Source organism: Phocoena phocoena, chromosome 9, assembly GCF_963924675.1.
Source record: "Phocoena phocoena chromosome 9, mPhoPho1.1, whole genome shotgun sequence".
NCBI lineage: Eukaryota > Metazoa > Chordata > Mammalia > Artiodactyla > Phocoenidae > Phocoena > Phocoena phocoena.
In genome coordinates, this window is record NC_089227.1 from 92,164,469 (window position 1) to 92,182,311 (window position 17,843).

General features: G+C 43.2%; 1 protein-coding gene across 3 annotated transcripts in view; it reads left to right on the forward strand.

Annotated features, from left to right (window-relative positions):
- The window catches only part of TBXAS1 (thromboxane A synthase 1), a 149,934-nt gene that overhangs the window by 21,610 nt on the left and 110,481 nt on the right, over positions 1-17,843 (forward strand). For all 3 annotated transcript variants that reach the window (XM_065884398.1, XM_065884397.1, XM_065884399.1), the window contains exons 2-3: positions 13,819-13,912; positions 16,819-16,871. In XM_065884398.1, the coding sequence (XP_065740470.1) occupies positions 13,819-13,912; positions 16,819-16,871 (147 nt within the window). The remainder of the gene's footprint in view (positions 1-13,818; positions 13,913-16,818; positions 16,872-17,843) is intronic.

Sequence of the window (17,843 nt, forward strand, 5' to 3'; positions counted from 1 at the left end):
TGTCGGGTCTCCTAGGCTGTAAGTGCCATGTTCCTGCAGCTTCCCTGGCGCCCAGCACATGCCTGGCTTGTAGGAGACACGCGTGTCCACCTGATGATTCTTGTAACATGTCACCTGTAACATGTCGGTTACCATTAGCCCTAACAGTGACGAAGGATGTCATTCCCAGGACTATTGCCCTTTGTGAAGGTAAACTGCTATTGTAGTTTGGAATAAATCCAATGTCGAATACAGACCAGCTCTCTTAGGTTCTGAGAAATGAAATACAGGACAACAAGGTTCATTAGAACTGATTCTCCACGTGTACTCTGAAAAAGGATTGAGCTTCCTTCATCATTCTCTGGCCGCGGTGTTAGACTATGAGCTGAGCCAGGGCAACCTAAACAGAGCACATTTTAAAATGTGGCCTATTTGGACCAGCCTCGAGAGCCCCGTCTTCCTGGAAGTGCCCTTCTGGACCGTCCATGCGTGGCCAGTGAGATCATTCTAGGGATTTCCCGGGCTTTAAAATTTCCCATTGTAAAGTGTTTATTTTTACTGTTAGTTTTTCTTGTTTTTTTTTGCGGTACGCGGGCCTCTCACTGTCGTGGCCTCTCCCGTTGTGGAGCACAGGCTCCGGACGCGCAGGCCCAGCGGCCATGGCTCACGGGCCCAGCCGCTCCACGGCATGTGGGATCTTCCAGGACCGGGGCACGAACCCGTGTCCCCTGCATCGGCAGGCGGCCTCTCAACCACTGTGCCACCAGGGAAGCCCTTTACTGTTAGTTTTTCTTTATGGAAGTGGTAATGGTTTTCATTTATGGTCATGACATAAAGTTTCCTTTTATTTAAGTTTATTTGAAGGGAAGTGGGAAGCAAGTGCTAGCCTAGGTGATTTGCAGATATGGCAAAAATTGTAAAGATGTTGTACAAATGACTGAATTTAGAAGATTAACCTCTTGACACCAATTGAGATTTATTGACTCAGCTGACTGAAACGTTGGGACAAAAATGGAAGTTAGGGCTTCCCTGGTGGCGCAGTGGTTGAGGGTCCGCCTGCCGATGCAGGGGACGTGGGTTCGTTCCCCTGTCCGGGAAGATCCCACGTGCCACGGAGCGGCTGGGCCCGTGAGCCATGGCCGCTGAGCCTGCGCGTCCGGAGCCTGTGCTCCGCAACGGGAGAGGCCACAACAGTGAGAGGCCCGCGTACCGCAAAAAAAAAAGGAAAAGTTAGTTAACTCTATGCACTATAGTAACCAACAATGGGGTGACTTTGTTGTTTTTAAAGTGTAGGCTTTTCTGTAAAATACTTATCTGTCTGCTGGTTAGGTGGTAGGGCCCCTGAAGCCTGGTTCAGGGGCGCCTGAGGCAGAGGCCGAGTGCCTTGCGAGCTCTGGGTGGGGCTGCTACCCACCCCTCTGCAGCTGGGTCATCAGTTCTCTCTAAACAGGAAGCCCTGATAACCTCATGGTCTTCACCCCAGACAGTTCTTTTCAAGCACACTCCAAAATACGGTCAGCATCTATACATAGTACAAGCTGGTGCGGTAGCTGAATAACGGCCTCCAAACACCCTAATCTTCAGGACCTGTGAATGCCACTTTATATGGCAAAAGGGACTCTGAAGATGTGGTTAAGGGTCTTGAGATGGGGAGAGTAGCCTGAATTACCTGGGTGGACCCTAAGTGTAATCACAAGGGTCCTTATAAGAGGGAGACAGTACGAGTCGGAGTCAGAGGAGTTGATGTGACCCCTGGAAGCAGAAGAGATTGGAGTGATATGGCCATAAGCTAAGGATGCAAACAATGGATACTCTCCTGGAGTCTCCAGAAAGAACCAGCCCTGCCGACACCTCAACTTCAGACTAGTGAGACTGATTTCGGACTTTTGGCCCCCAGAACTGTAAGGTAATACATTGTGTTATTTTAAACCACCAAGTGTGGGGTCATTTGTTAGAGCAACAGTAGGAAATGAATGCAGTTGGGAAAGATTAATTTACTGAACAATTCCTTAACTTTCTGATAGGATTCACCATATTGATCTTTTATGTAATGTACCACTAATACATTTAAAATAATTCTAATTACAAAGGATTCAATTCACAAGTTTCAAAATCTATTAAAGTTTTTGAACATGCAACCACATGGCTGAAATCTCAAACATGATATCATGAAGTATTACCAAGAAATACAGTGGAAAGTCTTCTTTCTGTTATGGTCCCTAGATATCATTTTCCACTAAAAGGAAACAGAGTTTCTCAGGATAATGGCTGATTCAGGTCTGGGGCAAGAAACGTACAAGATGTACCTGGAACAACTTGTCATTTCAGAGAGTGGGGAAGCTGTTCTCCCAAAAAGTACTCGGGAACAAACTGACATGTGCTCCCACTACCCAAAGATGGCACAATCTGATGAAAAAAGTAACCATTGCAATGGATCAAAACACATCAAGTATGTTTAAATTGATGAGTTTGTAATGATACAAAAATAGCATGTGCACCCAATGTAAGATGTTATGGAATCAACTCATTATTTTGAAAACTAACACTAAAAGGAAAGAATCAAGCATTGATCCTACTTTTCTTATGTGAACGGTCCTTAGCACAGGAGGGTAAACTCAGAATTATTCCAGCTAATAAATGAAGAAATATCACCACTTTGCAGCCCCTGGTGAATGAATAGATTTAGGTGGTAATCCTCACAGCTGCTAAGTTCATAATAAAAGAGACAAGTAGATTGTGAACCTCCTGTGGAGAAGTCTTGCAGAAAAAGCCTCTGGATCAGTGGTTTTCAAACTTGGCTAAACATTGGAAACACCTGAGGATCTTTTTAAGCTGCCAAGGCCCAAGTCACACCTCAGGCAGTGAAGTCAGCACCTGGGGGTGGGGCGTGAGGGGGGAGTGGGGCGGATGGGACACAGGCATCAGAAGTTTGTGAAGCTCTTCCAGCTTCAGACAAATTCGGGAGCCAATGGTTTAGATTCAGCTACTAGGACTGCAGAACGAGTTAATCTACACCATGGGAAGCAACCAGCAGAATTCAGACTGTGGAAAACCCTACGAGACACCACCTGGTTTTGTTGTGTAAAAATGCGTAGGGAAAAATGGGGGTGGGGTGGGACTGGAAGGAGAATTTAGAGACTTAAAAATACTTCAGAGGCATCTGACCCAATTACGAACATATGGCCCTTATTTAGATCCTCACTCAACAAACATACTGTAAAGAGAAGTTGTGAGACAATCGGGGAAATTTAAACACTGACTAGATATTTGAGGATACTAAGGAACTATTTTTATTTTGAATTGTGATAATGATACTGTGGTTATTTTTTGAAAGAGTCCTTATATTTTAGTAAAGGGTACGGAAATATTTACAGTTGGAATGATTTGATGTCATGGATTTGCTTCAGAAAAATCTGGGCATTAGGTGGGGGGGAGTAAAGCTGAGACGAGATTGGTCACAAGTTGATAATTGTTAAAGAGAGTGGTAGGTACCTGGGAATTCATTTTACTGTTTTGCCTACTTTTGCATTTCTGTACTAAAACATCAAACTAAACATCTCCTTCCTGCCCCATCCTCATCCCCACAGTTCCATCTGTACAACTGGTAACCTCTGCGATTAACTTCTTATTTAGACTTATAGAGATCTTTTAAATAAACGTACAAGCTTATACAAATAGTTATTTTTCTCTCCCCATTTTTTTACATAAATGGAAACATGCTAAACTCAATTTTCTGCATCTTACTATTTTCATGTAATACTGTATCTTGATGGCTTTCCATCTTCGTTCATAGTATACTATGAATGGATGCATCATAATTTATTTAAACAGTCCCAAACAGATGGTCATGTAGGTTATTTCCGATCTTTTGCTGTTATAAACACACTAAAATAAATACCCCTGTACATATTTATGTTCACGTATATGTGTAGAATAAATTCCCAGAAGCAAATTTGATGGATCAGTGGATAAATGCATATGCAAGATACTAGCAAATAACCCTCCTTATGCGCTTATACCAGGATAGAAGTAGAAGAGATGGAGAGAAGTGGGCAGATATGGAGACAGAGCTAATTTGGAGATGGAGCTAAAAGTATTTGCTGACAGATCCTATGTAAAGTATGAAAAATAAAAGAGAAGAATTAAGCATGTCTAGTATCAGCCAGCTTCAAGTAAGTTCTGCCTGGGTAATAACTGACTCCCTTCATGTCCTCAACAAATCTCAGTGGTTTACATCAACAAATATTTATTTTTGCGGTATGTGGGCCTCCCACCGCTGTGGCCTCTCTCCCGTTGCGGAGCATGGGCTCCAGACGCGCAGGCTCAGTGGCCATGGCTCACGGGCCCAGCCGCTCCGCGGCATGTGGGATCCTCCCGGACCGGGGCACGAACCTGCGTCCCCTGCATCGGCAGGCGGACTCTCAACCACTGCGCCACCAGGGAAGCCCAAATATTTATTTCTTGGTCACGCTAAATGTCTATCATGGACCACTTCCTTCTTTGCTCATCATCATCTTCATTGCAGAACCCAGGCTTCGGGAAGCGCTCTCATCTGGGAGACTACTGGCCTCATGGCAGAGGGAAAAGGACAAATGGCTCATCATGTGTTGCTCTCAAAGCTTCTGCTTGGACATAGCGCACATGGTGTCTTTTCATGCTCAGTTGGCCAAAGAAAGTCACGTGATCGGCCTTATGTAAACAGGGTAGAGATGTATAATCCTCCAACTGGGAGGGATTGTCATATTTTAAATAATTACACACTCTACCGTGTCTCAAAGGTTTCTGGCTTGAGCAATTGGTGAGTTGTGGTTGTAACAGTGATACAGAGATGAAAGAGGAGAAAGAACTTTAGGGGGAAAATTGGGTTCAGATTTAGGTATGTTAAGTTTAAAATGCCTAACACACATCGAAAGGGTACAGCCAAGGTGGTGTCTGGATAAAGACGAGCTCAGTGGAGAGAATGGAGCTAGAGATAGAAATGTGGAAGTTACTGACATATAGATGGTGTTGAAAGTGATGGGACTAATAGAAGGAAAGGAGCCAGAAAAGACTCCTCTGAGGATCAGCCCCTGAGGAGTGATGTCATGAAGCCAAGAAAAGAGAATGTTTCAGGAAGAAGGAAATGTTCATCTGTGTCAAAATGCTGCTGAGAAGCTAGTAAAAAGGAAAAAAAACTGGCAAGAAATTACTGGACGGACAAGATCAAAACCATGGCTGACTTTGACAAGGGCAGTTCTGGTGAAGTGGTAGGTGCAGAAGCTTACCTGGGATGATGAAGAGACTATGGCTATAGAAGGGAAGAGAACATGTCTAGATAATGCTTTTAAGGGAGTTTACTGGGAAGAAAAAAGAAAACTAAGGCAATGGCTGGAATCAAAGTAGTTTGCTTTTTTCCGTGGATGGAAGACACTAGAATATGTTTGTATGCTGATAGCAGTGATCCAGTAGAGAGGGAGAAATTGATGCAACAGAAAGAAGAAACAGTTGAGAATTCTGCGTAAAAGCAGAAGTGAAGCCATTGGCTTTAGAAAGACAAAGGCTCTCTTTCTCTCTCATCATGGTCATCAGCTAATTAGTATCTATTATTATTATACCTTTGGTTTCTAAGAAACCTGCCTTTGTTCTCAGTATATTCTCTGCCATGTTCTCATGCAGTGGCTTATCAACAACATCTTAGCTTAGAGGACAGAAAGAAACAGGTTAGTGGCGTTCACACAGCACCTGTTTGAAATGTGACAACTCTGACTCAATCACTTAGCAGCACTGCCACCTTGGGCACACTAATTAATCTCCTTAAGTATTAATTTCCTAATCAGTAATACGAGAAGAATATTTATTTCTACCTCTATATAATTGTTGGCAGGCTCATACAAGACAATGTATAAAAAGTTCCTGGCACCGTCCCTGGTACTTAAGAAAGATTAAAAATTATTATAAATTATAATAATAATCATATACCTCTCTTTGTCTATATAGGTGTATTTTTCTTGTGCTGTGACAAAGTTGTTGTCAGACTACTAACTACGATGACTGTTTCTGTGGTTCTTACTGGGAAAGAACTGCACAGTAGTCCTCCTTTTCTTCCCCAGAGGAGTGAAGATTATAAGAAGTCTCCTTTTCTGGGTCTTTGGGAACAAATTATAAATGACTGTTACTTAATTTCATGGATAGAGATGGACAGAATTGAAAAGCAATGGGAAAGTCTTTCAACTCCAAAATATCCATCCCACTGAGTTTTGCTTGTGTGCATCTTACAGCACATTTTGTATTCAGAAGTCTCCGATTAGAATGAAACTATCAGACAACTAAAGTACTGTATTTCAAAATGTGAGGGATACAGCTAAAGAAGTAATAAGAGGGAGATTTATATCCTTAAAAGCATATATTAAAAACAAAATAATACTGAAAATAAGTGAGCTAAAATGTTAAGAAGCTAAAGGAGGGACTTCCCTGGTGACACAGTGGTTAAGAATCCACCTGCCAATGCAGAGGACATGGGTTCAAGCCCTGGTCCAGGAAGATCCTACATGCTGCGGAGCAACTAAGCCTGTGTGCCACAAATACTGAGCCTGCACTCTAGTGCCTGCGAGCTATAACTACTGAGCCCGCGTGCCATAACTACTGAAGCCCGCGCACCTAGAGCCCGTGCTCCACAACAAGAGAAACCACTGTAATGAGAAGCCCACACACCGCCATGAAGAGTAGCCCCCACTCACCACAGCTAGAGAAAGCCCGTGCCCAGCAAAAATAAATAAATAAATAAATTTATTTTTTAAAAAAAGAAGCTAAAGGAAAACACATACACACCCACACACAAAACAAAGAGTAAACCCAAAGAAAATAGTAGGAAGATCATAATTAAAAATGAGCATAAAATAATGAACTAGACAACAGCAAAAGAGAGAAAACTAGAAACGATCAACAAAAGTAAAAAGTTGGTGCTTTGAAAAGATTAAATAGACAAACCTATAGCAAGACTAATCAAGGAAAACTTTTCCAAGAAAACTAGGAATGGAAGAAATGTCCTTAACCCAAAAAGTGATATCTGTTAAAAATCTACAGTAAAATCTTATACTTAATTTTAAAACATTAGATACAACCCCATAGAGTCAGAGATAAGAAAAAGATGTTCTCTCTTACTGTATCTTTTAAACACTGTACTAAAGGTTGCAGCCAATGTGATAAGAAAAGAAAATGAAAAGTGAGACAAAAGGATTAGGAAAAAAAAAGAGAACAAACTGATATTATTTGCATAAAATAGAATTGTCAGCATAAGATATCAAAGAGAATCCACATGTAAACCAGAAGAACTAATAAGAAAGTTTAGCAGGATCATGATTACAAGATGGGCATAAAAAAACAAATGGTGTTCCTACACATGAGCAATAAAAATAACCAACATATGTAAACAGCAAAAAGATACTCTCTGTGCATAAACTTACAAAACGTTACTAAGACAGAGAATGAATCAGTGGGGAGATATAACATATACACAGATGAGAAGACTCAGTGTTGTAATAACATTGGTGCTAATTTATAAATTTAATGCAATTCCAATAAAAATTCCAACAGGTTTTTTCATCAAACTAGAGTAATTCTAAAATTAATATGAGAAAGTAAGATATACTTTCTCTATACTATATACTCTCTACATAAAAAGGTGTAATAGAGTTATAATAGTGAGGCATTGGCATAAGTCAGACAAATGGATCAGAATAGACTCAAGCACCTATCTTACGGAGGTGTATGATGGAGGTGGCATTATAAATCACTGGGCAGAGAGGGGTGGTGCAGCAAGCACACTGTCTCTTTGCCAACCCTTTATAGAGGTGCACTCAGCTGTGGGGCAAGATTATTTTTCCCAGGCTCCCAATGACTTATCTGTTCTGATGGGCCACCTCTTACTGTAGAACCTGGCTTAACACATCATCCTCTAATGATTGATTTGGTTTCTCAAGTACCTGAAAAGGAGGTGCTCTGAGTAGATACATCAGTTTCTTGCTCCTGGAAAAGGACACCTACTCTTATAAATTAGTTAATGAACATTCTGGTTTGCAGGTTATATCTTAGGAGCTAACCTAACTGCTACTAACTGACACATGAATGAATGTACACTAGATGGTTTCCAGCCCTGAGAGCAAGGTCAAGAGAGGGCACTGAACATGAAGACGAGGATGTGAAAAGAAAGATGAGGTGCTAAAAGGGGAACTGAGAAGACCTCATATGGAAACTCTGTTTCCAAGACCTCCTGTTTTGAGGCATGACTGAAGCAATTTCTATATAGTTTCTTTAATTGTCATTGTAGGGGAAGAATGGGGCAAGGAAGAAGGAAACAGAACTTAAAGTCAACTAACAAGACTGTAGCTAGTTATTTTCTAAACAAAGTCTGTTCAGAATTCATCTGCTAATCTTCCTCTCCCCACCCAACTGTGTGCTTGGAGTCAACTCACAGTCACCTATTCATGACTGCTCATTTCCCAACTAATTTTTTTTGTGTGTGTGTGGTACGCGGGCCTCTCACTGTTGCGGCCTCTCCCGCTGCGGAGCACAGGCTCCGGACGCGCAGGCTCAGTGGCCATGGCTCACGGGCCCAGCCGCTCCGCGGCATGTGGGATCCTCCCAGACCCGGGCACGAACCCGTGTCCCCTGCATCGGCAGGTGGACTCTCAACCACTGCGCCACCAGGGAAGCCCCCAACTAATTTTTGAACCAATTGGTGTAGCACAATTCTGCCTGCCACCTAGATAAACTGTGGTGGGAATAAAGGGGAAAAAGAAAGAGTAATTTCAAAGCTGGGAAATATTTTTTAAGTTGGAGGACAAGGGATGGCAAAAAATGTTCTCTCTCTCTCTAGGAACGAAAAAAAAATGCAGACATCGAGATATACTGATGTGTCTACAAAATTTGGAAAAACTTTATGAGAGTGTTTGGTGAAATGGATACACTGACACTGAGACTAACTGGGACAAACTCTCTGGAAAGCAGTTTGGCGTTGCACGCCAGTGTTTAAAACCAGTGACTCAGGGATTTCAGATCTGGATAAGCTTCATGTGTAAAGGTCAGAAAAGCTTGACGCATAGAGATGTTTATTGTTGTGGCATAACTTAAATTAACTAAAAAACTGAAAACACCCTAAATATGTAACAATAAAAATAGTTTAGTAAATTATGATATGTCCACAAGAGGAATATATAGCCATAAAAATAATATTCATAAAGGATTCATAACATGGAGATTTTTTTCCTTATGGTAAATGGAAAAAGTGGAAATATAGAGAAACAGAAAAAAATTATAGAGAACAGGATCTCAGATATATAAAAAATATACTCAGAAAAAACTACAATTATAATAAGATGAGGGTAGGCTTTCTCCCTAATATTTCTAGATTTTTTGGCTCAAATTTCTGTCAAGCATTTCAAGATTCATTTTCTGGAAAGCTAGCAAACCTCATCTTCAGCTCCAATGTCTTAAAATCTTTTGAAGAGGCAAAAATGTAAGCCCTTGTCTAATAAAGTTTCTGATGTGGTCAGAACCTTTTATGGAATTGCTGGCAAAGCCTTGAATGGTCGTGCATGTCACCAAGCGTAGAGTAACCATGACAAAGGGCTTCTCTTCTTCAAAGTTGGGACAGGTGGGTTACCTCGCACCCCCCGGGCTTTACCTCTTCCTGGAACACCGTGATTTTTATCCCAGGAAAATTGATATTTGCCAAAAGAATCTTTCACCATTTCAAAAATATAAATAGCCACTGAAATTTCCAAAAGCAGCTCACTAAGTAGACATTCTCTGACAGGGATTGTGAAGACATAATGAATGTCTTTATGGCTGGCTGTTCCCAGAAGCACAGAAGAGAGAAACCAACTCCTCCTCTATGGCCGCTGCTCAAGATACACAATGAGGGACTCTTGGAGGACAAGCCATCGTTTGACTCTTTTCTACTTTGGCTCCAACCTCAATCAGCTCATCTCTTTAATACACAATTTATCAAAATGTCCCCCAATTTATCATGAGTGGCTTCTTGGGTTAAGCGATGGGCTGACCACTCTTGTTGAATGCATCAAGAAAGGGCTTTGTCTTGGGGAAGACAAAGTATTGGGGAATTTCTTATGTTGGAAATGATCCCATGTGGTTCAATTTATTTTGAGAATGGACAGTAGAAAGAGCACCACTGGTACTGCAGGATTTGTATCCTATAGGGATAACTGACTACTTTGGTTGTAGAAGTAAAACCAAAGGATGCTATCTGAAGCTACTACATATCCTTTCCGTTGGCGTTTTCCAACTTAAGTATCCTTAATGTAAACAATGATAGATGTTCATGTTCATAATTGTGGAATACACTTGCATTAGTTCCCATCAAAGAGAAGCTATTCTAAAAATCGCTAGATGGTTTCCAGCCCTGAGAAATGGTGGCTACATGATGTCTGCCTATTACCTGATTTACTAGCATCCCTGGCCACCAGCACTTTTTTGATGGCTCAGGACTTAATGGCCCAATTTGACATAAAAAATTTCTTTCACAATGACAATTTTTAAAAAATCATAGATTTATTTATTTATTTTTGGCCGTGTTGGGTCTTCGTTGCTGCGCGCAGGCTTTCTCCAGTTGCGGCGAGCGGGGGCTATTCTTCGTTGTCGTGCGTGGGCTTCTCATTGCGGTGGCCTCTCCTGCTGCGGGGCACGGGCTCCAGGCACACGGGCTCTAGAGCGCAGGCTCAGCAGTTGTAGCACATGGGCTCAGCTGCTCCGCGGCACGTGGGAACCTCCTGGCCTGGGGCTCAAACCCGTGTCCCCTGCATTGGCAGGCGGATTCTTAACCACTGTGCCACCAGGGAAGCCCCCCACAATGACAATTTTTAAGGTAACAGGAGACATTTTAAAAAATTATTTTTTCATTGACTCTCTAAAACTGATTCATGGGTATTCCTGGTGTACCAGTTTCCTAGAGCTGCCATAACAAAGTAACACAAACGGGGCTGAAAATACCAGAGTTTGTTGCCTCACAGTTCTGGAAGCCACAAGTCTGAAATCAAGGTTTTTGCAGGATGATGTTCCCACTGAAATCTGTAGGGAACAATCCCTCCTTGTCTCTTCCTAGCTTCCAGTGGTTTACTGACAATCTTTGGCGTTTCCTTACTTGCAGCCATGTAACTCCAATCTCTGCCTTTGTCATCACATGGCATTCTCCCTGTGTCTCCATGTTTCACATGACATCCTCTTATGAGGACACCAGCCGTAATGGATTAGGGGTCCACTCTACTTCAGTATGACCTCATCTTTAATTACATTTGCAGCCACCCTATCTCCAAATAAGGTAATATTCTGAAATACTGGGGGTTAGGACTTCAACTTATTTTACGGGGGTACGGCAGTGGGGGGGCGGTTGACACAATTCAACCCCTAACTCCTTAAGTCCATGGATTCTGGTTTAGGAGCCTGTTGAGACAGAAGAGAGTCTGGGATCAGAGAATATGAAACATGGATGCAGAGAAGGAAGTGGGAGCAAATGGAACCCACTTTGCAATTTTGCTCAGAAGTCTGGAGACAGTGATCTCTCCCTGCAGATTTTAGTTCAAGGCCTCTAGTTACTGATGGCAACATTTGGCCAATTCCTAGCTGAAGACGCTTAAGTTCTATACTTGACTCCAGGCTGCAAACTGAAGTTTATGGTTGTGTCCAGAACATTCTCTGCTGATGCCATATGCTTGGAAATGTCTGAATTTTGTGCAGAGACACACAGTGGTATTTTTGTAAGTGGAGTTACATAATTAGGGCATGGGCTTGCATGATAATTAGCATGTGTAATTAGGCACAGACTTCTTGTCCTTTAATTAGACAATCAAGACATCTAATTACAAAATTAAGATGTAATTACGTGGCCCAAGATCGACATATTTCTTTCTACCCATTAGAGATTACATTTAGAAAATAATTCACAAAAACTGATGAAAAAATGAACTAGAAACCAGATTTGAGGATGTTGAAGGGAGTGTTAAGTGGACTGGTAAGTCTCCTCTGGTCTTGCCTCTTACATGTGAAGGGGGTTATTTAAAACATCATAGTCTACTTGAATCACTTTTACACATTCTGCTGTCAACCTCTGGCAGACGCACTAATGAAGAGGGATGTTGGCATGACTAATCCATGTAATTCACACATGGCCCTTGAGTGTGGTTTGTAATTACACTTGAACGTGGACTTAAATGTGATGTCCTGGGGATTCATTCAAACCCAATAATGCAGCTAATATGGTGGAAACCTTGCTCAGGAAAACTGGGAGGAGAACCCGCTTTCCCTTTCTGCCCTGGCTTGGCTCTCCCTGTGGCCACTTTAAAGGTAGATGCTTTGCTCAGAATAACACAAAAAAGTTAACCTGCTGTCATTTCTCTATTTGAGTATTCATTGCGATGTTCTTATTTTAAGTGCTCCTTATTGGACAGCAGGCAGCAAAGGGGAAGGTCCGAGTCTACAGCAAACATTCCATCTTTCTAGTGATAAGTGAGCCTTAGAGCAGTGGGGTTTTTTAATTTCCAGTACGCCTATGAAGTCTGGCTATATGAATATTCTCAATATGTTTCCTTGCTCTTAAATTGAGATTTGGCTAATCTTTGCACGATGCTAAACACCCAGTCTGACTCATTAATTTTTCTGAACTAACTGAACTTTTGACCTAATTGGCTGGCTGATTAGGGATTACAGCCATATGTCCAGGTTTTTCTAAGCCAATTCTGACTTTCGCTATGTTATCCCTCTGTTCCCATAAACTGTTGAAATATCCTAGTAATTCCAGCGTTTTGACAGCCAGACTGCACTCCTCAGACTGCCGCTTTCTCCTGGAAAGTGGCACAGAAATCTGTCGGGCCACGTTTCCTGATTTGGGGTAAGGAAAATATGCTTCCCATATGGTTTCAGGCCATGGAAACAGACATAAAGAGTTTGTAAGTGCTTGGTGAGGAGGTCTCCATGGTGTGTCCCTTCCATCCCTATTTTTTATTTTTCTCTATTAGGCCATGGAATGTGATGAGGGATATGTCCAGGGGTCAGTTTTGACCAAGGAAAACCACATATTTGCACAGGGAACTGATTTTTGCCATTGTTACTTTTTTTTGCTTTGCCTTTTAAGACCATTGTTCATGGTAGATTTAAAGGCCGAGGAGCTGAAGTGGAGAGAGGTGCAGTTTGGTTGGGTTCTTTTTGGTGGGGGGTGTGCCCACGCTGCACGGCTTGTGGGATCTTAGTTCCCCAACCAGGGATCGAACCTGGACCCTAGGCAATAAAATTGCAGAGTCCTAATCACTGGACCGCCAGGGAATTCCCAAGGTGCCGTTTAAAAAAAAATTTACTGGGACTTCCTTGGTGGTCCAGTGGGTAAGACTCCACGCTCCCAATGCAGGGGGCCCGGGTTCGATCCCTGGTGGGGGAACTAGATCCTGCACGCATGCCGCAACTAAGAGTTTGCACGCCGCAAGGAAGATCCCACGCACCTCAACTAAGACTCGGCACAGCCTAAATCAAATTAATTAATTAATTAATAAAAAGTTACTGACGGAAATTGTAGGTGGGGAAGGGGCATCTGGGCTACATCCTCTCTAAGCGGACTTCCAGCTAAGAGATCTGAGGATGACTTGATCTCAAGCCTGTTATCAGGAGGATTTACTGAGCTCTTTTCATGCCACTCCCTCACCTCTAGGCCTCCACCTCTTCAGTCCTTAGATGCTGTCAGCTGGAAACTTGCTCTACCCTTACTTCTGGTGAACTCAATAATTCTGATTTCTAACAGGGCCAGAAGTGTGAATGCAAACCTGTGTCTTGGTTTTTAAAATGTGCTTTTCCCCTCAGGTACTCCACATCAGCATTTTCAAGACTAGAGAAGTTGGGCATCAGGCATCCCAAGGCTTCTCCTTTCATTGGAAACTTGACATTTTTCCGCCAGGTAAGGGCTGCCTTCCACTGTCTTTTGGCATAAGATGCTCTGAGCCCAGTGCAGCTTTACCCACAAAGCCTTGCTCTCGTCTAGGTCGCCCACACCCAGGGAGGTCTGTGTGCGAAGGCACCACGGAATGAGCCTTCCTCTGCTTGCATCAGTTCTTATGTGATGAGGATGATCCCTCACTGATCACTTGTCAGTACATACTGAGTCCTGGTATCCATTCATTCATCCAAAAACCCAATTAATGAGTGTCGAAGGTGTGCCAGGCCCTGGAATGTGGAAGAAGTAGAAGTTGCCCATGCCCTAGCGCTAGCATGGGTGGTAGAGATGGTAGCTGTGGCTGTCCTTCAGAGGAGAGGGAGTTCCGTCAGGGCTAGAGTCATCCTGGAGGACTTCCTGGAGGAGGGAATCTGCAGGAGTGATAGACACAAAGACAAGGACACACACACCAGGTGGGGAGCGATGACGTGTGTGATTGCACCATGTGAGAAAGAGGGCACAGCTTGGGAAGCAGCCTGGACTAGAAAGAGGAGATTGGGGAGTGCCAGGGAACACCACTGTGTGTGTGTGTGTGTGAGAGAGAGAGACAGACAGAGACAGAAAGACAGAGAGACAGGCTAGATCACTGACAGTCCAGAAAGGCAAGTAAAGAACTGTGCATGTCCCATCACTGGTGCATAGAAGTGGGGAGGGGGACACCAAAGAGGAAGATTTCTCTGCAAGGGGGAGGATTTAGGTCAGGTCTGTAGAATCCAACTGCTGTTGAGGTCTGTCTGGATGTGAAGTGGTGAGGGCTTGGCCGGGGTGGAGATGAGAGTGAAAGAGAAGAACAGTGGGGGCAAAATTAGTAACTCTTGTGGCGAATTAGGTGTGGAGGATTCAAGGGAGAATGGCCGTGAGTTGACAAAAATCAAAGGTCGGGAGGTTGGCAGGTTTAAGGAGGTACCTTTGATTTGTCAAAGTAACATGGAAGTGGAAACGCCAGAGGGCATTTGGTGATAGGGGCCCAGGACTCTATCTTCGGAGGTTATTTTTTTTTCTCATATTGGGTTTTCTCAGAAGCCAGATGATTTATTCTGCTAACTCCTGGGGGTGCTGCCACCAGACCCGACATCAGGAGCCTACAGATCCTGCATGTGAAGAGCCATTAAGCCAAACAAAGGCAGGAAGTATGAAATTGGGGCCAATCCTGATAATATCCCCTTAAGATCTCTTTAGGATTTCCCCACCCCTGCCCCCGGAAAGGCTGGCCCTTGGCGTTAGATAGAAAATAACATAGACTATTTCTGTCCTTTTTCCTTCCCATCTCAGTTTCTCTTCTGTTCCTTTCTGTCCCTTTCTCAGTCCAACACCCCTTTCCACTCTTCATTGCTGTTTCTCTCTTCCCAGCATTCTTTTTAAACACCTCCTTCTCTCCTCTCTAGCTCAGGGGTGGCCAGGCCACAACTTTCAGCCCACACACAGCATCTCATCAAGACTCCCCATGAGCTCCTTGGAGCAAGTGTGAAGACATTTCTAAGTACCAAAACAGAACAACAGACCAGATAGGAAATTAAAGCAAATAAATGTCACATATTTCTGGGGGGAAATGATCAGTTGCCTTCAGTCGAGTAATTAATTTAGTCTCAGCATTTTGAGGAAAGCTGTATCCCCGTCGATGTGACAAGAACACTGTGCCCTTCCTCTGGATAATTTCCACTTATGCTCCCTTTGTCCTCCTCATCCTTGTAGCTGCAAACCCTGCCAAGTTCTTGCTAGAACATAGTTATTTCATTGACCATTTCTATAGTCACATGAGCTTTCTTTGATAGACGGCAAGCTTAGACGGCGTAGCTAGATTTAATGAGCCTGGGACGGATTTCCATTAAAAGCATCCACCTCTTCTACCCCCCAACTCTCTACTCTCACCCACACGTTGTATACCTGCCTGACCACTCCATTCCCACAGCACAAGTCTAGAGCATTTTCCTGTCCTCGGGCTCCATCCCAACCTTAGAATATTTTCATGTTTACTTCTTTCCCACAACACGATGGATCCAGCCATCTCCAAGCCTTCACCCACACCATCCCCCTGTGTATATCTGCACACATATTCCACCCCTACAGCACAATGGGTCTAGCATTTTCTGACCCTCTACCCCTACTCCACCCCATGTATATCTCCAGGAATCCTCCTTTCCCACCCCAAAGTGTGTCTAATATATAAAGTCGCTCTAAGGTTCTTATGCTTTGAATACGTTGATTTTCGTTAAAATTTAACTTGGATCATAATTCAGCATTTGTGATAATTTGGGTACACTCAGCAGATGTTCACGCATATAGTGGCTGTGAAAAGAGGTTTCGCCCCAAAAATAATAATATAAACCAAATGGCAGAGGAGAATGTGAACATAGTCGAGAAAGCAAAAAATTTTCAAATATTTTAGCAGCAATTATACAAAAACAGGATCTTCTGTCCATTAAAGCAGAGCTGACTGAGACTTTCTCTTGGCAATATTGTTTTTTCACGCAACTAGTGTTTTTTGTTTTTTTTTTTTTTTTGGCGGTACGCGGGCCTCTCACTGTTGCGGCCTCTCCCGTTGCGGAGCACAGGCTCCGGACGCGCAGGCTCAGCGGCAATGGCTCACGGGTCCAGCCGCTCCGCGGCATGTGGGATCTTCCAGAACCGGGGCACGAACCCGTGTCCCCTGCATCAGCAGGTGGACTCTCAACCATTGCGCCACCAGAGAAGCCCATCACGCAACTAGTTTATTCTAATACTCCAAAGTACTTGAAAACAATATAACTTCAATTATTTTTTATTGTTTATGTAACTGTGTTCTCACTATTCCAGACTTTCTTTCTGAATAAGTTTGAATATTTGAAATGTTGTTTCATCTGATTCTTACTACAGTGCTCTGTTTGCTGCAGGGTTTCTGGGAAAGCCAGATGGAGCTCAGAAAGCAGTATGGACCTCTGAGTGGGTAAGAGGGAAACTCCATCCTTCTATCATATATTTTGATTTGTGTGTGTTAAATTGATATGGAAGGAAGGACAAGAATGGGAATGTTGCATGTGTTTATAACTTTTGAGGATCCACAAAGCGAGTGCCCAGCAGTATAGACAGGGCTCCTAGAGAAGACCCCAGGGGTCCCCAGTGTGCACGGTGCTAGCCTGAGGAGCACCACTTCCCAGCCTCTAAACCCTGACCATCTGAGTCAGGCCCTGGGTGCCCTGACCATCTCTCACCACTGTGCCAAAGGTGTGCTGCAAAGGACACAATGGCCCTCCACACCTCAGTCTAATTTGCCTTGACAACCCATGGAAAGTCTTTCCCCACGAACTTATCTAAACCTTACTTGGACCTGTAAATTATGCTGTCAGCTATATGGCCATATAATCTGTTATCCGACACAGTACACATCTGAAAGTTAAAGGAGATGCGATTCCCAATTACCCCAGGACAACAGCAGAAACTAACAAAGACTGACCTGGATATACTGGGTCACATGGTCACCCTAATTCTCAGCCACATAAAGTAATATAGGCCTTCCCCTGATTTTTCCCGTATTTTCCCCCTTTATGCTTCAGGGTATGCTTCTTTAAAAAGAAAATTCGAGAATCTGACAAACAAACCCATGATCAGACCATTTACCCTATTCAAGACTGAACAGACTTGAATCATATTCTCAGCACACATCCTTCCACACTGGAGTCCTAGACATTTCAGTCTTTTCTCGCGCAGCTTCCCTCAGCTACTGGATGGATGATTTCTGGTAGTTCTTTTCCAGATTTTCAGGTCTCGGATAACTTTTTTAGGTGCAGTGAAGTTCTGTGGTGTCCCTACTGTATATCCTAATGGGGTCCAGTGGTTTGTGAGCCTTTCTATCCACACGACATGACGCTTGTTCCCCCAGATTTTCAAAAGGGATTCACTTGTATTCCTTGTGGAAATG